Below are 24,387 nucleotides of genomic sequence, written 5' to 3' on the forward strand. Positions count from 1 at the left end.
CCTTAAAGATTTCAAGCTACAGAGGATCCATAGTTTAAACATGTAACTCATCTGTACCCTATATTGCAGAGGAAGGCAAAAATGTCCAGAGGTTTTTAAACTTCTTCAAGCTTACATTGTTGTAAAATAATGTACAGCTAAGGCTAGTCACTAAGAATTGTGTGCTTATTCCTGCCTGTTCCCGCTAAAGGGTTGTTGGCCAGCTTTCTCTTTCAGTCACAGCGTTAAGGGTAAAGTAACTGTGTGACACTATATGTTGGGGTAGCACCCTGTATCCCTCAGTCCTCATTTATAAATAATTGAAATATTGCATACTAGAAGATTTACTCAGTGTTACTTGGGTCTATAATTCAAATAAAGTTGTTTTTCTTCATTTAAGTCATTGCTCAGGGGTGGGGCTGGGGAGGAGGGGATTAGTATGCAGGCTGGCCCAGGGAGATAAGACAACCGCAGCAGTCTCACCACATCAGCTTGGTGCCAGGTGAGAAGTGCCTGTCCATCCATGGTTGTTGCAGCTGAAGGCGGGCACAGCCAAGGGAAGAGTACATGTCCTCCTGCTAAAGGACAGAGACACACAGAAAAACACCTCTCTGAAATATATAGTAGACAGACACTCCTTTCTCCACACCTGCCCCCTGCTGGGTTATATCTATCCTGGTCCCCATTTCTGCCCCCATGCTGCCCCCCATTGTCATTCTATGGTATAATTGTCCCTCCTACCAGACCCTCCCCCCCAATTCATTTTATGAGAAATGATGAGATACCAGGCACATCCCATCGCCCTGGCACAACCAAACCCTGACCTTACTTTAAGTTATGATAAGAGGAAGCTGCATACCATATTTGGTGGTCCTATCTCTTACTGTTTAGGAGGAGTTCTTGAATAAGTAGACTCAGACAGATGTTTCTAAAATATATAGTAGATAAAGCATGCCACATGAGATATCTGGGGAAAGGTTATGATCACTTGAAACCCACTGTTCTATATCAATATGTATTATCTTTAGTTCATATGAGATAAAGAGGGTCTGTTGGATGCTTGTCACTAAAACATGCTTCAAACTGGAGAATAAGCCAAGTATTAGCTCCCCAGACACAACAGCAAGGAAAGTAACCATGGGTGGGGTGTAAAACCAACAACAGCCATTATTCAGCAAGGGAGCTACAATAAAATGACTTGCCTGCATAACGCCACACCAGGGGAATTGCTCAACCTTGTCTGAGGACTCACCAATGCCCACAAAACATGCCTAGATTTGTGTTTTCCAAGCACATGAACAATGGGATAAAACAGAACTCAAGAGGCCACATGGTTTGCCTTTCTCCTGCCTCCACCTGTACTGCAAGCAACAAGGACACTCAGAAGACTGAAGACTCCAACAGAGGGGAGTGGCCCAGATTAAAGGAACAAACCTGTATATTAAGGACGGGAATATCCAGCGGGGTGAGAAGTCCTGCTTAATCTAGCTGTTGCTCAGCCTAATAGAGTGTAGAGTTTAGATGGCAGGCTTATACTTTTCTTTTGCTAACTACTCTGTTTGCCTACCACTTATAATCACTTTTGTAGTCAGTAAACTTGCTATACTGTTAGTCTTTACCAGTGAGTTTGTCTGAAGTGTCTGGTAATTTGCTCAGATTTACAAAGGGTGGTGTATAGCCACTTTCCATTGTGGAAGTGGTGAACCAATTAATAAATTTGCACTGCTCATCTTGAGTGGTTCTGGGAGCATTCATGCAATCTGGGTGGGTGTGGGGCACCACGTGGGGTTGTGCTGAGTGATAACAGGGCCTGGAGGGGTCTGCTGTTTGTCATTTGCAAGGCACTGTGGGAGACAGTCCAGGTTAGAGAGTTAAGGGGATACAGTGGTCCCACGGTTTCAAGCTGCACCCTAAGAATCGTGTCACAGTATGTTATGCTCATGTCATATTACTGAATTATTTTGCACTATATTAAATCTGAGTTTTCAACAGCACTAAGTTTCTGCCCTGGATCCCCCCAAGTTATCTACCTTTGTGGTCTCTTCTGGTTCCTCCTGCTTTTCAGCACCCAGTTCAGCCGTTTGATTTGAATGGCTAATTCAGCCCTGAGGGGACTCCATGCTCAGGGCAGTGCTAAGCACTTGAGGAAACGCTGTGTCCTTTGGGCAGGTTGATGGTGAGCTGCCAGATTGACCATTGGAGTTTGCATTGTGGTACGTAGTCTTGAGGGTTTGGATTATTTCCATGCACCGAGTCTCCACGTCTGTCAGCCTCTTGGAGATGTTCCCCAGGACGTGTTGATTATGGGCTGTGCATCTCCCCAAATTGTCAGCCTCACTGATTTCACACTGCAGGTGCACCAGAACCTTGTTGTCACCCTCTGGCCAGGTAGCAGCCTGCCAGGATAAGGATGTCCTGCACTGTATCTCAGCTCAAGGGCTGTGTAGAAATGGAATAGACTGTGTAGAATGTGGGGGTTAGACAACAAGCCAATGTATATAAACTGGCAGGTGACTTCCAGTGCAGAAGAAGAGAGTTGGTATAAGGGCAGGAAAATACAGTCATAGAATCATAGAACCATAGAACTGGAAGAGACCTCAGAAGGTCATCAAGTCCAGCCCCCTGCTCTAGGCAGGACCAATTTCAACTAAATCAACCCGGCCAGGGCTTTGTCAAGCCAAGACTTAAACACCTCTAGGGATGGAGACTCCACTACTTCCCTAGGTAACCCATTCCAGTGCTTCACCACCCTCCGAGTGAAATAGTTTTTCCTAATATCCAACCTGGACCTCTCCCACCACAACTTGAGACCATTGCTCCTTGTTCTGCCATCTGTCACTACTGAGAACAGCCTCTCTCCATCCTCTTTAGAACCTCCCTTCAGGAAGTTGAAGGCTGCTATCAAATCCCCCCTCACGCTTCGCTTCTGCAGACTAAACAGACCCAAGTCCCTCAGCCTCTCCTCATAAGTCATATGCTCCAGCCCCCTAATCATTTTGGTTGCCCTCCGCTGGACCCTCTCCAATCCTTTTTGTAGTGGGGGGCCCAGAACTGGACACAATACTCCAGATGCGGCCTCACCAAAGCTGAATAAAGGGGAATGATGACATCTCTGGATCTGCTGGCAATGCTCCTCTTAATGCAACCTAATATGCCATTAGCTTTCTTGGCTACAAGGGCACACTGTTGACTCATATCTAGTTTCTCATCCACTGTAACCCCCAGGTCCTTTTCTGCAGAACTACTACTTAACCGGTTGGTCCCCAGCTTGTAACTATGCTTGGGATTCTTCTGTCCCAAGTGCAGGACTCTACACTTGTCCTTGTTGAACCTCATCAGATTTCTTGTGGCCCAATCCTCCAATTTGTCTAAGTCATTCTGTACCCTATCTCTGCCCTTAAGCGTATCTACCTCTCCCCCCAGCTTAGTGTCATCCGCAAACTTGCTGAGGGTGCAATCCATCCCCTCATCCAGATCATTAATAAAGATATTGAACAAAACCGGTCCTAGAACTGAACCTTGGGGCACTCCACTAGAAACCGACCGCCATCCTGACATCGAGCCATTGATCACTACCCGCTGGGCCCGGCCTTCTAGCCATCTTTCTATCCATCTTACCGTCCATTTATCCAATCCACAATCCCTTAACTTGTTGGCAAGAATATTGTGGGAGACCGTATCAAAAGCCTTGCTAAAGTCAAGGTATATCACATCCACTGACTTCCCCATGTCCACCGAGCCAGTTACCTCATCATAGAAGCTAATCAGATTGGTCAGGCACGACTTGCCCTTTGTGAATCCATGCTGACTATTCCTAATCACTTTCCTCTCATCCAAGTGCCTCAATATGGATTCCTTAAGGATCCCTTCCATGATTTTTCCAGGAACCGAGGTAAGACTGACCGGCCTATAGTTCCCTGGATCATCCTTCTTCCCTTTTTTGAAGATGGACACTACAATTGCCTTTTTCCAGTCATCCGGGATTTCTCCCGATCTCCACAACTTTTCAAAGATAATAGCCAAAGGCTCCACAATGACATTTGACAATGGGCTCCTGAGGAATTATGGGAAGGCCTTGGAGGACTAGCAACACTTGAGTTAAGTAGTCTGAATCCACATGTCCCTCACCCAGGGAACACGGCTGAGCCCCTGGGCATCCTGGCACCACACCCCATGTCTTCTGCAACCCAAATACAACTATATCCCAGAGCCCCTCTGCCCCAGGGCAATGTGGCCTAGCGGCCAGAGTCTCTAGTAATACCCCCTTCACCAGGGCAACACAACCTATCAGCCAAATCAGAAGTCCAGGTGTAGCATCCCCATAGGGGATAAGGAGGTGGAGTACGGGGACCCAGGCCGTCCCTCTCCACCAGGTCCCAGCTCAGGCAAGGCCCTGTCAGTGATGAGCATGTCCTGCCACTAGCTCAGCAGGGAGCCCACCCCAAAATGATAAGCTTCTCAGGGCCTCCAGTTCCCCACCCTGGGCTACTTCCTACTCTGTCCAGGATTGCTGGTGTCTTTCCCACCTGCATCCTCTGAGCCGGGCCCTTCCGTGTCTGATCTCTGCTGGCTGGCCTCTGCTGCAGCATCCATTTGCTGCTCCTCCTCCAGGCTGGAAGCCTCCCTGGTGGTTCACCTGCAGGTGCTCAGGCAAGCCATCCTTCCTCCTCTGTCTGAGCATGCCCAGCAGGACCACAGGGGTTGGGCTTTTTCAGCCAGGTGGGCCTGATTAGACTCAGCTGTCACAGTGCAGAGCTGGTACCCCCGCATCACGTAGCCCTAGCTGGATCAGCCTGTCCTAGTTTAAAGCACCTCCAAACCCAAGATGAGGGTTTTGTATATGGTGGCATGTGAGGTCAAGATAAAACATAGATGGGGTCCCAGGCTAACTTTGCAGTGAAAACATGACCATATAGGATTAAAATGTTCATCATCAGATTAGGAATGGAAAGTATTTTCCCTCCAGGCACATTGGCAGTGACCTTGGGCATTTTCTACCTTCCTCTAGTTCAGGGGTTGGCAACCTTTTCAAACCAAAGAGCCAAACTACATCAAAATTCAGAACATGTGGTCAACAAAGAGACTTTTAAGAATGCCCATGTGCATGACTGAAAATATACAACTAAATATTATTGATAATTGACAGGATGATTAATAATAGCATAAATAAATGAAACATTGTACTCAGACTTTATTTAATGGGATTTCTGCGGTATCTTTTTGCACATTTCTTTTAAGTTTACATCATAAACTGATCAAATGCAGGTTCATGCCTGCATTCAAGTTACAGGGGTAATTAAGTATTTTTAAATTTTTGAACTAATTTTTCATTTTTATTTAAAAAGTTGCATGCATTTTGGGAATGACAAAAGAGCCATATTTGGTTCCAGAGTGAGCCATATTTGGCTTGAGAGCCATAGGTTGCAGACTCTTGCTCTAGTCTAAACCACTGAGTACACATTGCCTGGTAGGCCCACATGGCTTTGTGTCAGATGATGGATTGTCTGCAAGGGCCTAGGAAGCAGGGAGGGTTCTGGGGACCCTCCATCCTTGTTTTCCTGCATAGGACTTCCATCCATTCAAGAGCCTTGTTATTTAGTCCATCCTCCCTCTCTGGCCATTACAAAATTGTCCCCTTATGGAATGTGTTCCAATGGTTTTAAACAGTGTTTCCTCTAATTTTTTTCCCATCTATGCATGGAATAAATTGTGTTATGTGCACCAAGGCATGTACAGATGTGCACCACCAGTAGAAACACATGTTGCCAGCTGTGGGCACTCTGTCAATCAGCAAGGCAGTATTTGAATCTCTCCCTGGTGGCCACCCAACTGCTCAACTTGCAGAGAACACTGGTTTTAAGTATTTCCAGCAACTTCTTCCTTTAAGAGGCACAGTCTAAAGCAGTGTTTCTTAACCAGTGGTATGAGAACCCTTAGGGGTACTCTTAAGATAGTTTATTAGGTGATGGGCTTTCGTGGGCCAGACCCACTTCTTCAGATCTTCAGAAGATCTGAAGAAGTGGGTCTGGCCCATGAAAGCCCATCACCTAATAAACTATCTTGTTACTCTTTTAAGTGCTACATATTTTTTCCTTTTGTTTTACCAAGATCAGACTAACATGGCTTCCTCTCTATTACTTAGGGGTACTCGAGAGAAGTGAGGGGTAAATCAACACAACTGAAATTTGAAGAGAACTGAATTTTTGTTCTAAGTTTTACAGCTCTTTATTATTTTTATACTTTTTACACTGAAAATGTCATCGCCCGCCTGGCTATGATTAAGTTGTTTAAACAAATGAGTTGCAATGGTAAAAAAAAAATTGTGTGTCTGAAAACTGTACTTTATAAAAAAAGGTTGAGAAACACTGGTATAGATCACTCAGACAGGAAGGTCCTACTGATACTCAACTTAAAAATTTCCTTTCCACAATGTTAACACACTAGTCCTAGCTCTAGAGCCCTTAAGCCATCCCAAACTCCTCCTCTTTCTCCTTGGTTACACCTGTGGGTTACCTGCAGACAATATATCAGAAATGAATTAAATCCATTTGTTTACTCTTTGTTCTGGTCCCCATATAAAGTAGCACCAGTTCAAGCAGCTAAACAGGTGTCATTTTGCATGTGGCCACACTTACATCGATTTTTAAACCTTCTGATTGGCAGTGAGATGTGCAGTCAATTAGCTCTCAGCATTTACCGTGCTTGTACATAGGGCTGGCTGCTGGAGCCTGCAGAACTAACAGCTGGTGTAAATGAAGCATGAAATATCATGGCTATATAGGAAACTAGGAAGAAACCTAGAGCGTGAGGCAAGATGCTGGCAGAGGAGAGTGGGGGAAGATCACCACAGACCCCCTCAGATTGGAAAAAAATGCAACAGAGCAAAACTAGCTTATGAGCTGTCTGATTCATGTGATAATGGCTGGGTAGAAGAAGAGAGGATGCCTGAAGGGCCAAAGCAAGGAGGGCATCCAAAAGAGCCTATGGTCTCAGAATGGCAGGAGCTTGCAAGCTGAGTGATTGAGACACGTGCAGCCTGTCCTTCCATCCAAAAGACTCTAGCACACAGAACTGGCCAATGCCAACAGCTGGCTGGCTTGTGAAGTGTTGTCCAGTGTAGGCCACTGAAGTTAATGGAAAGCCTCCCATTGACTTTGCTGGGCTTTGGATCAGACCTTCAGAGGAGGTGCAGGTATTATGCCTGGCTTTGTATTAGTACTTTTGTAGTCTCATTGACCAGGCTTCTCTTTCATTCAAAGCCCCTCCCACCATCCATCTGGGTGGCTGACCTTGATGCTTGTTATCTGTTCATCTTTGACAGATCCAAATACTTTATAGACTGCAGTAGTCTTGAAGGAACTACATACAAATCATCAATTCATTCCACCACTACTACAGTAAAACCTCAGAGTTATGAACACCCTGAGAATGGAGATTTTGTAACTTTAATTTGCTATTTTTGTTCTTTTCCCTTATCTACCCATCCCCCCCCTTTTTTTTAGAACTGGACTGAACTATTCAGTCATCTGAATAAGTGGGTTGTACCCACAAAAGCTCATGATACCATTTATGGCTGTGTCTAGACAGGCCAGTTTTTCCGGAAAATCAGCCGCTTTTCCGGAAAAACTTGCCAGCTGTCTACACTGGCCGCTTGAATTTCCGCAAAAGCACTGACTTCCTACTGTAAGAAATCAGTGCTTTTTGCAGAAATACTATGCTGCTCCTGTTCGGGCAAAAGTCCCTTTTGCACAAAAGGGCCAGTGTAGACAGCTAAGATTTGTTTTCCGCAAAAAAGCCCCGATCGCGAAAATGGCGATTGGGGCTTTTTTGTGGAAAAGCGCGTCTTGATTGGCACGGATGCTTTTCCGCAAAAGCGCTTTTTGCGGAAAAGCGTCCGTGGCCAATCTAGACGCTCTGTTCAGAAAATGCTTTTAACGGAAAACTTTTCTGTTAAAAGCATTTCTGGAAAATCATGCCTATCTAGACGTAGCCTTCGTGTTTTGTTAATCTTTAAGGTGCTACTAGACTCTTCGTTGTTTTTTAAGTTTTTCTGAAATGCTGACAACTCAGAAGAAAACAGTTGCTCTTTTAAAAGTTTTGACTGAACATTGACTTAATACAGCTTTGAAACTTTACTATTAAGAAGAAAAACACTGCTTTCCTTTTTTTACTAGCTTACATTTAGCACAGAATTGTATTGTGTTTTTTCTTTTTTCATCTCTGCTGTTGCCTGATTCCAAATGACATTTGTGGATGACTGGTCATTTTGTAATTATGATGCTCATAACTCTCAGGCTACGTCTAGACTGGCATGATTTTCTGGAAATGCTTTTAACGGAAAACTTTTCCGTTAAAAGCATTTTCGGAAAAGAGCGACTAGATTGGCACAGACGCTTTTCTGCAAAAGCACTTTTTGCGGAAAAGCGTCCGTGCCAATCTAGACGCGCTTTTCCGCAAAAAAGCTCCGATCGCCATTTTCGCGATCAGGGCTTTTTTGCGGAAAACAAATCTGGGCTGTCTACACTTGCCCTTTTGTGCAAAAGTTTTGCACAAAAGGACTTTTGCCCGAACGGGAGCAGCATAGTATTTCCGAAAGAACACTAACAATCTTACGTGAGATCGTCAGTGCTTTTGCGGAAATTCAAGCGGCCAGTGTAGGCAGCTGGCAAGTTTTTCCGGAAAAGTGGCTGATTTTCTAGAAAAACTGGCCAGTCTAGACACAGCCTCAGGTTCTACTGCTCATTTATTTATCTCTTTTAATTTGCCTTCTTTTGTCAATCCTTTCAACCTCATATTCTCCCTAAGACACAGAGCTCATGGACGTGCACTGGAAACATTCATTTATAGAGGCCTTTGTAAGAAAGTTGTAGTGGGGACTGGAAACTGACTCGAGGGCCATAAATGGAGAAGAATGACAAAGCAGCAATGTGCTGAGCTGGGAGGGAAGGTATCCAGTGAAGATGCCACTGGGACTGATACAAGGTCCCATGCTATTTACTATGTTAATTAATAATCTGGAAGTGGGAAGAAAGAGCTCATTAACAATATGCACAAATGATGCTAAAATTGGAAATGCAGAGAAGTAACACAAAAGCAACCAGGAAAAGGACAGGAGATTCAACTTGGAAAAAGGAGGAGAATGATTTGTGTTTCAAGGGCACACCCATGTACACGAATAGGGACAGCAAGAAAGATACATATAGGCCAACATACAAGCAGATAGAATGAAGGCATATAAGAGAATACTACAGATTAATTATTAACTTTTTCTGTGTGTGTATTATGGTTACATACACTTAGTCCAACTGCATTGTGCAAGGTGCTGTATATTGTAAGAGACAGTCCTTACTTCCAAGTTTATATTCTGACTAGGCAAAGGATGAGTGAGGAAGGAATATTATCCCTGCTTTAGGATATGTCTACATAGCAGGGCTAAATCAAATTAAGCTAGGCAACTTCAGCTACATCAATTGCATAGCTTAAGTCAAAATAGCTTATTTTGGTTTTTTGTGCTGTCTACGCAGCAGGAAGTCGAAGGAAGAACACTCTTCCTTTGACTTCCCTTACTCCTCGTAAAATGAGAGTTACAGGAGTCGGAGTAAGAAGTCTTCCAGCTCACCACTATTTCGAAATGGTGGCTTGCTGGGTAGACACTCTCTTTGTTATTTCAGAATAATGTCAGTTATTCTGAAATAATGCTGCTATGCAGACATAGCCTTATGGATAAGGCGCTGAGAAATGAAGTGACTTACTCAGGGCCCTTCCTATTTGTCTGTGCTTCTTGCATGTTATAAATAGACATTTGCAGGAGCTCAATGGTTGCCAAACTGGTCTTGGAATCATCTGAGTCAAGCTGCAATTTGTTCCACAACTCGTGTTCCCTATATTTGCTTTAGTCACGTTTTAATTGCAGGGTACAGAGGGCTTTCTGTCATGAGCCAAAATATACCCTGCAGCCTTTATACGCTATGTGTTGTTCTTTGCTGTTGATCTGAAGATTAAGGGGAGCATCTCCTGCAATATTACAGGACAGACCCAATATTAAGAGACCCAAGTCACAGGTTCTCAGAGATTCCAGTATCTATCCATGGAATTGTGCACAGAGCCATTGAGGTGTGTTTTTGACAGTTCTATAAAAGAGGCATGACCCACACAAGCAAACCTGTTTGTTTTATCTCACGTTTTTATTTCTTTTGTCACCAATGTCCCAGTTCTGAGTTGCAGCTGAATTGAGCTCATAGACTCTCAGGAGGAGGAGGTGTGGGGATGGGAGAGAAAAGGTGGCTGTATGCCAGCTTTTGTGGCTGTCTAAATGTTGGCAGCATCTGGGGGGAACCAGTCCAGTCCTCCCCACCCTGACCTACAGCAGCTCAGAGGCTTTGTTAATGTCCTTTCAGCTGCAACCGATCACAAGGCACCAACAGCCAAAAACCAGAGGGGGTAAACACCAAGGTGTGCCAGTCCCCTATCCTCTTACTGTCCCCTCCAGAGATGTGGCAAATAGCCTTTCTTCCAGCTTTAGGCTTCCTGAGGACCTTTCTGTATGCTAGCGAGACTCCCAGATCAGATGGCTGGTTCTAAGGGGCTGCAGCAACACAACCTAGAATGGAGACAAAGTGCTTTTGATTTCTGGCCTCTGGGGCTGCACCTAAGTACTATTAAGGAAGTAGGTGTCTGTCGCTCCAGACCCAACAGATTTTGGCATTTTAACTCTGTAAGCAGAGCCTCATTTGATAGCTGATTGATGTTTCCAACAGGTTTTGGAAGAGAGCCCCCACTTGGCAAAGTCAGGGCCCTGCATGAACATCTATATTGCAGGTGCCTGTGAGCGCTGATGTGTTTGCTTATTTGCATACTGTCATTTCAGTGACATTGCAGGTTGTTTCTTTTTTACAGAGCACTGGACAGAACCTTCAGGAAGCCATAGCCTGCCTCAGCCAATTTCCAGGCTAGGGGCCTGAGGCTGAAAGACTAGCAGTTGCAGTCAGTCCTTGCTACCACGAATGGTTCAGCTGTCTTCTGCGCAATTAGTCACTGTAAGAAACACTTAACCTGGCAATAAGTGTCCGCAGGACCATAATATTAGACGTACCAGGTAAATGCAAGAAACAAAAGGCAGGGGAAGAGCTGAGATGCTATGCTGATGAGGACTATATTAATGCCTGACAAGAGAGGGAATGAAGAATAAAAAAACGAGATCCTGCACTTACTTAAGCCAAGTGTATGGATATTGTAATGGTGCCATTAAAAGTGCTACTCTAACATTGACTCCATTTTTGTGGACATGATGGAAGAATTGCGTATTTGGGGGAGTGAGGAGGGCACAGTGTTCCATCCTCCTCTGATTGGCTATCACATTTGTCAGCCTCCTTCTGGGTATGTGCTGACTGACAGCTGCTGGCAGAGAGCTTGAGAAGCATTCCAATTCTAATTTAAATAAACGAATGACTCAGAATGGTTTGCCTCCGAGAAGGGCATTTTAGCCAGCCATTGAAGCATTAAATACCTCAGGGATTCTCAATTTGCAGAGCTATTTTCTTTTCCCTTCCAAGTGTTTCTTGTTTTAAACTTCTTTTTCCTTTGATGTAGCCAAAGATTCTTACAGATACTGCACTAAAAGGTAGATGAGGTATATTTTGAGTGTTCCCTCCAGTTTGAAGTGCTCTCAGGGACATACATTTTAAAGGGTGTTTTCTGACGGCTATGGCTGCCCCTTTTGCTGGTCAGCATGCAAAGGGACATTATGGTTGTTTGACTTTTTTGCTTCCCATTGGGATGACGAATCCTCTCTGAAGCACATTCCAAGTAGCCAAGTCAGAGCAGATGTGCTGGAGCAGAGAGAAAGAATCCTTCTCCTACCTCAAATAGCAGCTGCAGAGTTACTCCATGGAAGCTAGCTACTGTGCATCTTGAGAGCTGGCGTCACCTCTTCAGGCCCTTATATGGCCACCAGAGGGAGGAGGATCTTGCATGTGTCCAAAATACCATAGATGCCTTATGGACAAAAGGAGCTCAAGCCTGCAGGAACTGCTTTTAGTATCACAGTGCTCTCAGACTGTTTTGAGGTGGGGGAGGAATTGGTAGAGGTAACACAGTATCACTCCTCATTGCCCCTGCTTTTCCCAACTTTCCATATACGTAGTGCCAAAAATATCATCAACAGCAAGTGAAGGCCAGCAAAGTTCCAATGCACCAGAAGAACAGCACGGTGCTGCCAACTCTTGTCATGCTTGGTGTTTTTCTTAAAGCCCCAGCACCTGGAATCATGATATTTGGTAAGACTCTGTTTCATTTGTTTAAAAATAGAAGTTTTAGCCCTTATGGTTGCATAGAAAAAGCTTGAAGACATGACCGGAGTGCATGCCCCTACTCTGCACTCTCCTAGAAACACTGGAAAGTCCCAGGACACAAGCCTAGAAATGTTGTCTTTCTGGGAAACACTTAATCAAGGCACCAAGACTCAGCAAACTTCAAACTCAGAGCTTTCTTGATGTTAACAGAACTCGTGATCTTTCCTTGGCATACTTCCTTCCTGTGTTTACTCCTTCTGATTCATGATTGATGTGGGAAATGTGTTACTTGCAGGGATCAGAACTTTATTTTAACTTCTGTGTAATAATAACAAAAGAAATGTTGATCCATACCTAATTAATAGCAAACGACATCTGCGAGGCAGCCAGAGCGTATACACAAGTGCTGACCCAGAATGCACGTGCCAGTGTGGTTGCTGTCTATGTAATGGTAGTAAATGCATTTGTTTAAAAATGTCCTTTTACATTACAGGGGGAGGAGTATGTAGTATAAAGGAAATGGGTAGTATAGGCAATCCCCGGGTTACGTACAAGATAGGGACTGTAGGTTTGTTCTTAAGTTGAATTTGTATGTAAGTCGGTACATATTGTACCCCAGGTGACCCCGATTCAGCCGCTGCTGAAACTGACTAGCGGCTGACTACAGGAAGCCCGAGGCAGAGCTGCTTTGCCCTGGGCTTCCTGGAATCAGCCGCTGATCAGTTTCAGCAGCAGCTGATTTGGGATACCTGGGGTAGAGCAGCTGGGGTGCTGCCAGGTTGGTCCCCGCAGCGCCGAGGTGCGGCGCTGTGGGGACCAACCCGGCAGCGCCCCAGATGCTCTGTCCCAGGCGTCCAGATTCAGCCGCTGTTGAAACTGACCAGCAGCGGCTGAATCGGACACGCCTGGGGCAGAGCAGCTGGAGTGCTGCTGGGTTGGTCTGGTAGCGCCAACCCTTGGCACGGCGGGACCAACCCGGCAGCACCCCAGCTGCTCTACCCCAGGCGTCCTGATTCAGCCGCTGCTGAAACTGACCAGCAGCGAGAAAAGCCTGGTCTGCTGGGGAGGGGGCGCACTAGCACCCGGCGTCTTGGGGACGCCTGGGGCAGAGCAGCTGGGGTGCTGCTGGGTTGGTCCAGTAGCACCGCACCTCGGCGCTGTGGGACCAACCCGGCAGCCCCCCAGCTGCTCTACCTCAGGCGTCCTGATTCAGCCGCTGCTGAAACTGACCAGCAGCGAGAAAAGCCTGGTCTGCTGGGGAGGGGGCGCACTAGCTGCGCCCCCCCCAGCAGACCAGGCTTTTCTCGCCGCAGAGGACGGGGGTGGCAGGACCGCGGTGCGTCTCGGTGGTCCCGCTGCCCGCGTCCTCCGCAGCGAGAAAAGCCTGGTCTGCTGGGGGGGCACTAGTTGTAAGAAATCAGTGCTTCTTGCGGAAATACTATGCTGCTCCCGTTCAGGCAAAAATCCCTTTTTTTTTTTTGCGCAAAAAAAAAACTTTTGCGCAAAAGGGCCAGTGTAGGCAGCTGAGATTTGTTTTCCACAAAAAAGCCCCGATGGCGAAAATGGCGATTGGGGCTTTTTTGAGGAAAAGTGCATCTAGATTGGCCAAGGACGCTTTTCTGCAAAAAGTGCTTTTGCGGAAAAGCGTCCATGCCAATCTAGATGCTCTGTTCCGAAAATGTTTTTAACGGAAAACTTTTCCGTTAAAAGCATTTCCGGAAAATCATGCCAGTCTAGACGTAGCATGGGAGCCTTGATTACCATTCCTCAGAATACACTGGCCACCAAACTTGCCCCTCCAAGTGCTGTGCTGTGCTGGCCTTTGAGGGTGCTGAATGCAAGGCCAGCTGTTACTCTTTCTGCTCTATGACACAGGAAGCATCTAAGATGCTAACTTCCGGGCCCTAAGCCAGTGGTTTTCCAACTATGGGTTGCGACTCAGTACTGGGTAGAATGTCAGGCACTGGGTCTCCTTGCTGCAGGGGGATCAGGTGATCAGTGGAGGAGCTAAGGCAGCTACTTGCCTGTCCTGGCACTGCAGATCGCACTGTGCCCCAGGAGCAGCCGGCAGCAGGCCCAGCTCCTAGTGGGGAGGTGGGTGGAGCTCACAGGGCTCTGCGCACTGCCCCTGCCCTGAGCACTAATTCCACACTCCCATTGGCTGGGAACCTGCTGCTGGCTGCTTCTCAGGCATAGTGCAGCATGGTCTGTAGTGCCAGGAGAGGCAGGAAGCCTGACTTAGCCCCCCAGCTGCACTGCTGACAAGGAGCCACGCAAGGTACACTCCTCCTGCTCCAGCCCTGACTGCACCCCAAAGCTGTCATCCTCAGCCCCTCTCCCCAGCCCACACGCTAATCAAATTAGGTTAGGTTGTGGGCATCAGCAATTTTCTTCCGCTGGGTCATGAGAAAAAAGTTTGAAACCCACTGACCTAAGCAGTACTGCAAGCCTAACAAAAAGTACTGGAGCAAAATGCAGGACAATGTAGCACTTTAAAGACTAACAAGATGGTTTATTAGATGATGAGCATCTTGTTAGTCTTTAAAGTGCTACATTGTCCTGCATTTTGCTTCAGCTACCCCAGACTAACACGGCTACATTTCTATTACTATTCAAAAAGTACTGGGACGCACTTCAGGAACTTCCACATAACTGCCCCAGAGGGCAGTGCTGGGATGGGGTTGCCACTGTTTCTACAGGATCCAAGCCCCACCAATAAGTCTGTGCTGTTTTAGGTTTCCCCTGTCACTGAATCGATGTGTGTTTCAGATTATTTCCCCCTGACTTTCATTAACTTTACAAAGCTGAATTCAATTTGCGGTTTCCTACCCATCTTTAACACATCTCTCCCTCGCAGTTCCTTGCAACTGTGGGACCTGCTCTCATTTCCACTGAAGACAGTGGCAAAGCAAATAGTCATCAGATTAGACAGGAAGTTACGCTGTCATGGAGCACAGGTGACTGTGGCTTTAACATTTGTCACATATTGAGTAAACATGCTTGTCTGCAACTGAATCTACCAGGGAGACAGGAAACGGAGGTGGATTGGGAGTGTTTGCAAAAGACATGGTTCTTTTGAAAAAAAAAAAAAACGTTTTCAAAAGAACCCGTAGTCCTGAAAAAATAAGGAATATGGGTTCTTTTTAAGAACCACGTCTAGACTACGCTTTCACTTTTGAAAAACTCTTTTTTGAAAAAGGGCTCAGAGGCAAATATGCAAATGGAACACGGGATATTTAAATCCACGCTTCATTTGCACTTTCGATTTGCTTCATTTACATTCCTCTTTTGACAGAGGAATGTAGTCTAGACGTGCCTTTAGGCTATGTCTACACTTGCAGCTTCTTTGAAAATGTCCACACTGCCATGTGCCAGCTGTGCTTTTGTGCAAGAGCGCCCATGGCAGTGTGGACGTTCTCTTGCGCAAGAAAGCTCCGACGGCCATTTTAGCTGTAGGGCTTTCTTGCGCAATAAATCCCTGCCGAGCATCCACACTGCCCTCTTGCGCAAGAGCTCCTGCACAAGAGGGCTTACACCTGTTAAAAAAGAGCATAGCTCTTGCGCAAGAAGCCCTCTCTTACCAGGCCATACTGTAAATTTCCTTGCGCAAGAGCGGGCGGGCAGTGTGGACACTCTGCGAGTGTAGACATAGCCTTAGAGTCCCCAGCAGGTCAGCTGGAGAGCCCCCTCATGGTGCAATTGTCCCAGGGGTTGGAGATTTAAAGGGCAGCAGTGGCGGCTGACACACTGGGCTCTTTAAATCGCTGATGGAGCACTGTGTCGGGCACTCTGCTTGGCTCCAAGAGCTAGGTGCGGGGATGTGCCACGTGCTAGGTTCTCTAGCCTGGCTGCCGGAGGTCCCACCCCTTCTGGGGTGCAGAGCCGGCCGCCCCCCACATCTTGCCCAGGGGCCCATGGTGGCTATCAGACCCACTGTATGATCCTGCCAAGAATGGCTCTTGTCTAGGGTGCAACTGGTATTGCTTCTGCTGCTGTTGAGGCTACACTTTAAGGAACTTCCTCTGAAAGGCTGGGGTGTGTATTCCCAGGGATCTCATTGTGGCCCTAGTCCTTTAGGCTGTTAAGCCTAGAATCTGTCTGTTCAGAGAATATCCCCTTGGTCTTGAAAGGGAGGTCCTGAAGTGTATTTTGAACCTCTGTAGGGAGACCTGAGGCCTGCAGTTAGGAGGAGCTCCTCATAACCACCCACCCAGAGATGGTGTGCGCAGCAGAGTCAGCTGTGTCTAATGAGGCCTGAAGGGAGGTTCTGGCTACTGTTATCACTTTCTGGAAGGAAGATCAATGCGCTTGGCTTCCTTGGCCTTAGGGGCGAGCGCCTGTTGGTCCTGAAGTTCTTTTCATTCACCACCCAGACCACGAGACAACAAAGTTGCCCCAACAGAGAGTCTCTCAGTGCCGGACTTGCTGGTGCCAGAGGCCCCAGAGTCATCGGCACCTGCTGTTGCTGCTGTGAGGAGAAGTCCTGCCTCTGACTCTCTGGCCGGTCAGTGGCTTAGCGGCTCTTTGTCCTCCTATAACGTATGGGCAATACTGGAAATGCAGAGCAGTGCCAGGTGTTATCTCTTGGTGCCGGTCCAGGGCACTCTAGAACCAGAGTCCTTCCTCTGCACTGTTTCCCTTATAGATGCTGGGCGCTCCGCACTGAGGAGCTCAGGCCCAGGCAGTGAGGTGCCACAGGTCAAAGGGTGGCTTCCATCAGTAGCTACTTAAATCAAAAGTCCTTTTCCTTTCTTGTGAGAGGCTGGGAAGCCTTGCAGATTTTGCAGTACAGGCAGTCCCCGGGTTACGTACAAGATAGGGACTGTAGGTTTGTTCTTAAGTTGAATCTGTATGTAAGTTGGAACTGGCGTCCAGATTCAGCCGCTGCTGAAACTGACCGCAAGTTCTGACTTACATACAGATTCAATTTAAGAACCCCAGGCTTCCCCAAGTCAGCTGCTGCTGAAACTGATGAGCGCTGATTCCAGGAAGCCTGGGGCAGAGCAACTCTGCCTCAGGCTTCCTGTAGTCAGCGCTGGTCAGTTTCAGCAGCGGCTGACTTGGGGACGCCTGGGGCAGAGCAGCTGGGGTGCTGCTGGGTTGCTCCAGTAGCACCGCTCCTCGGCGCTACTGGACCAACCCAGCAGCAGCCAGCTGCTCTGCCCCAGGCGTCCTGATTCAGCCACTGCTGAAACTGACTAGCAGCGGCTGAATCAGGACCTGGGGCAGAGCAGCTGGGGTGTTGCCGGGTTGGTCCAGTAGTGCCCAGAGCGGGTGCTGCAGGACCAATCGGCAGCGCCCCAGCTGCTCTGCTCCAGGGTCCAAAACAAAAGCCTGGTCTGCTGGGGGGAGGCACACTATCCGCGCCCCCCCTCCCCCAGCAGACCAGGGACACGGGGAGCAGAGTAGCAGCGGCAGCGGGGTGCCACGCCTCTGAGGCTTTGCCAGAGCATTAGTGCAGATATCAATACAGACTAGATTGAATCTTGCACAGGAGGAATGTCAAAGCAGCACAACAGTCTATTTCAGCACAACTGTCTATTTGCTCCTCTCCGTGCAGCAGCAGAACAAGGGCACTCCAATGATTTGTTCTTTGTTTGTTCCTCAAATGGAGTAGCTCATTCAGCTGTCAGATACTGCCTGGAGCTTTAAAAGGGGAGGGGTGCATGCTTGCAAGGCAGCAGGGATCACAAAACACTGAGCAGAGCCATCATGGCAGGCATTGCGGCATACTGGCAGAAGTCAGTTCTCTCAACAAAACAACAGTCCACACTAGCTCTCTGTAGGCAATAAAGGAAGGGGAAAAGACAAAAGTCTCTCATGGGATGGAAGTTTTTTGTCGCTCAAACTTTTCCCAGCAAAAGTCGCATTGTAATGTGAACGCTCTCACTGTTTTGTTGCCAAAAGGCAGGTTTTGGAGACAAAACACGCCATTGTAGACAAGGCCACTTCCTAATTACCTAAATACTTGCTTTTTTAAACACGTGTTTAATGACAAAATTATTTCAGTAGCTCAGACTTTTTTTTGGAAACACAATTAACTTCACTGAGGGTATTTAAGAAACACAATTAACTTCACTGAGGGTATTTCGCAATAGGGATGCAAATGAAGACATTCAAAATTGCAAATGAAGCCGAGATTTAAATATCCTGTGCTTCATTTGCATAATCGTGTTATGGCGCTATTTCAAAATAGCACTATTTCGAAATAAAACACTGTGTAGAGAGATTATTTCAAGAGAAAATCCTTCTCTCTAAATAACTCTTAAACCTCATTTTATGAGGAATAAGGGTTCTTTCGAGAGAAGGGTTTTCTCTCAAACTAATGCATCTACACAGCATGTTTTATTTTGAAATAGCGCCATAACGTAATTATGCAAATGAAGTGCAGGATATTTATATCCCAGCTTCATTTGCAATTTCGAATGTCTTCATTTGCATCCCTATTGCAAAATAGGGTGCAAGTGTAGACATACCCGTACTCATTTATAAACAGGGAAGGCCGACTTCCCTTCTAACTTCTCCTCCCCCCCACACGCCCACAGATATTTGTAAGTGCCCTTTGATTCCCTCAGCACTGTTAGCTTGTAGTAACCATTAGTGGGGTTTGTTACACTTTATCTGTTTCGTGCGAACTTGTATTGGTTCTGCGTGTTCTTTGTTCTCCCCACCTTTGCTATTTCCTATACTGGATTTATTTAGTTGCCATCTTCAGCTCTCTGACAAGTCCCTTTGTGAAGCTGCTTCAGGACCGTGTGTGCGTGTGTGTGCGCGTGTGCGTAAAGGGTGCGAGCGCACCCCCTTATGGTCCCTCAAGTCAGCGTGAAGCTGGGGCAGCACATTGCCCCAGCCTCCCTCCCCGGTGCTCTGGCTGGCTGGGGGAAGGCAGGAACAGCGCATTAACCCAGCATGCCTCCCCCATGCTCCAACCAGCGTGGAGGGAAGGCTGGAGTTGATTTCGTCCTCTCTCTCAGGAGCAAGGCCGGGGGGCAGGGATCGCACACACATCCCAGAAATTCCTGCGTATGGGCCTATACTTTGCATATTGTTCTGGGTGGCAACTGAGAACTCGAACAAACTTGTGATGGGAAAAGTAACGAAACACAGACTCGGTGATCAAAACAGGACCCACAGAAATTGGCCTTTTTAAAGCAATCATTCAACTACCGGGTTCAAAATTCCCTTTCCAAAGCCTCTTGCTGCTGATATGCTTGCTCCATATTCGTATTTATCAGCCGCCTGCATATTTAAAGGATTAGAAGCAGTTTCTCTTCAATGGTAGGAAGGTATTTATCACTTTTCCTGCAATCAAGTAGGACCTGGCAAAGAATGCTACAGCTCATGGGAAGGCCAGTCTGAGCCAGTTCTAAACTGGTTGCTCTATCTCAGTGCTCAGCAGAATGTGCTGTGTCTTTTCAGAAATGGAGATTTTTGCAAACGTCTGATCTGCACAGCTCACTGCATTCTCCAGCGGCATTCAGCGATTGTTCAGATAGAACAGCCAAGAGGGAGCTCTGCCCAAGGCAATACATTTACACAGGCCAGCACAATTCCTCTGCAAACCTGACCTTAACTTGAGCCTGTCTAGGGGTAACTGACTAACTGAACGTTAATGTTAACGAGCCCCAGCCATGGCAATATTTATCTTTAGTTATTTAATTTATTTATTTAAATATTTTTACCCCACCTTTCTATTTAAAATATTCAAGATATTTGCTCACTGCATGCGGCTTGGATCTCTGTCAAAACATTTGTTGTTTAGATGTTTTTGTTACTGGTTTTAGTATCAAAATGTGTAACCAGGGAAACTTACGTTTATCAGACACAAGGATCTGATTGGTCTCCTCTTCCATGAGAGAAGCTTTGGAATGAGTAGGAGAGGCCTCTTCCGCCTGCGTCCTGGCAGTAGAAGTGGCTTGTGGGTGCACTACACTAGCCTAGATATTTGGTGGTCTGGGCGGGAGATCATATTGCAGCGCTATCCCCCACTCAACTTGCATAAGGGACACATTAGTCAGGGACTTGGTTCTTGTTTACTGCTTTTAAAAGGAGATCCAGACCCTGAAGCTCCTTTATAAGCTTCCTGGTGTTCACAACCTGCTCCAGTACACTGGGCTATCCAGCCAACCTCTCCCCAGCTTGTTTGTGCTCTGCCATCTCACCTGCTCATCCCACTCCTTACAAGGGAGCTGGAGAGAGATGGATGTTACAAGACTCTCCCTTCTTTCTGAATTATCTCCTTGAGCCCAGGTGGAAGATAGGGGTGGGAGGGAGGCCCTATTTAAATGGAAGGATTTATTTGCTTCTAGCCTAGCTCTGGCAGAGATGACTTTTTGATGTGCTGACCATAATGCAGTGACTATTTCATCACACCGGTTCTGAATCACCACTGTCTCGTGTAATATGCCAGCATTTAAACCCACTGTGTGCTTGGTATAAGAATGATTACACGAAAGGCAGAATAGGGAAGAACCAGGCCCTCGGCCTTCTCCAGCGTGGGAGTTTTGGGTCAGTTTTCCACATGGTAGTTTCAGTTTCTGCTGTCTTTCGCTTTTAAATTGCTTAGGCACCTAAAAATCCATGATACACATGAGATATATAGGGTGCAGGAGATAAGGCAAATACTCGAAAGCCCCTTGGAAGACCTTGTTGCATTCAATTCATATACTGTTGTGCGCTAGGACCTATGTCACCTCTGTAGGGAGATATGTGACACATGGAGGACCTGGGAGTTCAAGACTATATTGAAAATTGTGCCAATCAAGGACATCTGGGACAATAATGAAGTGGATTTCCTGGGGGAATTCCTAGGGAGAAATTAAAGCAAATTCCTCAAGTCCCGTTATTCAAAACCCCCACCTTTTGAAGTTATGCCCTGAGGACTGAGTCGCTGGCAGCGGATTACCTGTAACAGAAAACCCAGATCAAAAATCCACACTACTTCTGGATCAAAAGTGACTATGGATTTGTTACCCAGTTGTGGGATGTGGAAGTCAAAACTCCCAAGAGCAGGGATGGGCAACCTAAGATAGCGAGTGGCATGACTGGCCCTCCTTCATCCTGGGCTGCAAGACTGTCATAACCTAGATGCTCTCCCGAGATAGGTTAGGTTTGCTAACTGTGCTTGAATACCTACACATTTCGGGGGTGCGCCAGTTGAACTGTAGCATCCCTTTGATTGGATGCAGAGGGAGCTTGCAGCTTTCACACTCAGTGTTGTGTGCTGTCAGCACAAACCTCACTTCATGTGCCCTTGCTTTACGTGCGTGTCATTAATAATACCAGTGGGGAAAAAATGATGTGGACAAAAACCAGCAAAACCTGACAACCCTGCATGTGGGCAACTGTCAACAAAACATCTCGCAAGTCACACACGTAGAACCTGGAGGAGCCGCAAGTGGCCCTTGGACAACAGGTGGCCCATTACTGCCCTAGAGGCTAAGACTAGAGATGAGGTGACCTCTGATAAGTTTGGGTGGAGATTCTTTTATTGTTTTCATGTTTTCACCTTAAGAATAAATGTGCTTGCTTAGAAGAAACTGTGTGGTAACTTGGAACTGTTGGCACTAAACTGGTCCTAGTCCTTGGAGAAAAAACAAAGTGCAGACATTGGCTTTTTGGGGCAGTCTAGCTTACAGAGGATATCACAGAGTAAGCAGGGAACTCTTCAGCCTTAAAATCCCTGGTCAGGCAAGAGTGAGATATGGGTCTTTATCCAGGAGATGTGATGCATGGGAACAAGAAGCCTAAAGTGGGTGCCTTTGGTGGATCACAGAGGGGAAACACAGGGCAATTGCCCTGAAAATGATACAGGGAACAACATGAGAGGTCCATCTCTCCTTGTGATTTACTACTCCGAACTTCCCTAGGAGCTGGGTGAAGCTTAGAACTTCACAAGCCAGAGGTGGATTAAGGCCATAAACAGACTGGGTGGTAGCCTTGTTGGCCTGCTCATAAGACCATAAGAACGTAAGAATGGCCATTACTGGGTCAGACCAAAGGTCCACCTAGCCCAGTATCCTGTCTGCCGACAGTGGCCAGTGCCAGGTGCCCCAGAGGGGGTGGACTGAAAACAATGATCAAGCGACTTGTCTCCTGCCATCCATCTCTAGCCTTTGACAAACGGAGGCCAGGGACACCATACCTACCCCCTGGCTAATAGCCTTTTATGGACCTAACCTCCATGAATTTATCTAGCCCTTTTTTGAATTCTGTTATAGTCCTAGCCTTCACAGCCTCCTCTGGCAAGGAGTTCCACAGGTTGAGTGTGCGCTGTGTGAAGAAGAATTTTCTTTTATTAGTTTTTTGCTCCAGCAAAAACAATGAGGAGCCCAGCGGCACCTTAAAGATTAACAAAATTGGGCATAAGTTTTTGTGGGCAGGAACCCACTTTGTCAGATGCAAGAGCTCAGCATAACTGTAGAAGACTTTCACCAGTTAGTGCACCTCCTTGTACCAGGTGGTGATGTTGCAGGGCCTTTTCATTAGTCTCCTCCACTAGCCAGGCCTGCTGCTGGTCCAGCTTCTCGTGATCGGGGCCTCTGGCCACCTCACCCCTTCCAGGGTAAACCAGGAGTACAACAAAGCGATAGCTCCCTGCCCTCACACTGGACCTTCAGCACGACTCAAGTCATTAGCCTTGTATCAGGCGTTTCTGCACCACCTTCCTCAGCAGGCCTTAGGGCAGTGGTTCTCAACCTATTTGCCATTATGGGCTATATCCAATACTACATGTATGGCCCTGAGGATGCAGCTGTGTGCTGATCAAGCCCCAGGCAGCTCACAGCCCAGAGGTTGAGATCTACTGCCCTAGGGGAACTCACACCCTCCTTTTATTCCAGAGACCAGTCCATTAATCGGTGGGGGCTGGAGCAGTCCCCACCTGTCACGGGCAAACAGAAGCTGCTCCAGTTGTCCAGAGGCAGGGGTTGACTATGGTGGCGGCCCAACTCCAGCCCAGCCTCCCCACCCCCCACCACATCCCCTTTAATCAGTTAACTCGTTAAACAAAGTTTGACTGGTTAACCAATTAAATGGGATTTTCATCCCTGATTCAGACACTTTATTTTTTGTCCCTGGACCACTTGCTCCCTTGCCATACCTCAGGGTCTGTCTCAGAGCCCTTGCTAGACTCAGTATGTCTCTCAGTCACTCTGCAGGCCTCTACTCCAGGCCTGCTGCAAAGAGCATCTTAACAGGTTATTACCATCTCTTTTACTTTAAATGATTTTTTTTTCTACTCTGTCCATAGGTAGGGTTACTAATGCCAAGACATAATAAAAACAGCTATTGGCCATCACTCAAACACCAACAAAAGCCAGCCTCTGACCCCTTAACACAGCCAACCTTTTTAACCACAAGATCAGTTTTTCAATGTAAGTGCTATGTAAGATCTACCTCAGACCCAAATACTCTTGCCTCACTTCCGTCCGCCTCTTCTTTGAGGCCCTGCCTCTGGCTCCACCCCTTCTCCGAGGCCTCACCCTGCTAACTCCATCCTCCTTCTTCCCCCATCCTCACTCGCTTTCACCAGGCTAGGGTTAGGGATTGGGGTGCAGGCTCTGGTCTTGGGCCAAGGGGTTTGGAATCTGGGAGGGGCCCTGGGCTTCGCCAAGAGTGGGGAATTGGGGTCCAGGAGGGTTTTTCCAGGAGCAGCCACTTCCAGGAGCCAGCCACTTCCAGGAGCAGCAATCACCATCACCAAAAACCCTACTCCAGCCATGACAGGTTAGGCATTTTAGTACTCACCGCTCAAATAATTAAATTTAAGCGTAAGAGAGAAATGAAAATTATGAAATACACAGACCAGCCAAAAACCAAAACCAACACACTTTGCAAGCAGTACTAGTAGTACCAACAACCCACCACATACGTGTTGGGTTGGGAGATGAGACTGGAGAACAGTGTGTGTTTGTGAGAATGACAGACACACACAGTATGAGAGTGACAGAGACTTGCATTGCCAAGCTCCCTCCATCCCCTTCTCTCTGGCTACGTCTAGACTAAGGGGTTTTTGCGGGATACCTCTGGAGGTATCCCGCAAAAACCTCGCCACATCCAAGGAACATGTTTGCTCTTCCACTTTTTTTCGTGGAAGAGCAAACGTGCTCTTTCTGAG

The 24,387-nt window shown here is 46.9% G+C and overlaps 1 protein-coding gene across 2 annotated transcripts in view; it reads right to left on the reverse strand.

Moving 5' to 3' along the window:
* Nucleotides 1-24,387, reverse strand: part of MGAT3 (beta-1,4-mannosyl-glycoprotein 4-beta-N-acetylglucosaminyltransferase) — a 67,767-nt gene that overhangs the window by 42,730 nt on the left and 650 nt on the right. Inside the window, exon 1 of one of the 2 annotated variants that reach the window (XM_075936582.1) lies at nt 463-547. The exons of the other annotated variant lie outside the window; for it this stretch is intronic. Within the exon in view, the coding sequence (XP_075792697.1) occupies nt 463-500 (38 nt within the window). The 5' untranslated portion in view covers nt 501-547. Of the gene's footprint in view, nt 1-462; nt 548-24,387 lie in introns of those variants that run through there. 2 annotated transcript variants of the gene reach the window in all.

Source organism: Pelodiscus sinensis, chromosome 1, assembly GCF_049634645.1.
Source record: "Pelodiscus sinensis isolate JC-2024 chromosome 1, ASM4963464v1, whole genome shotgun sequence".
NCBI lineage: Eukaryota > Metazoa > Chordata > Testudines > Trionychidae > Pelodiscus > Pelodiscus sinensis.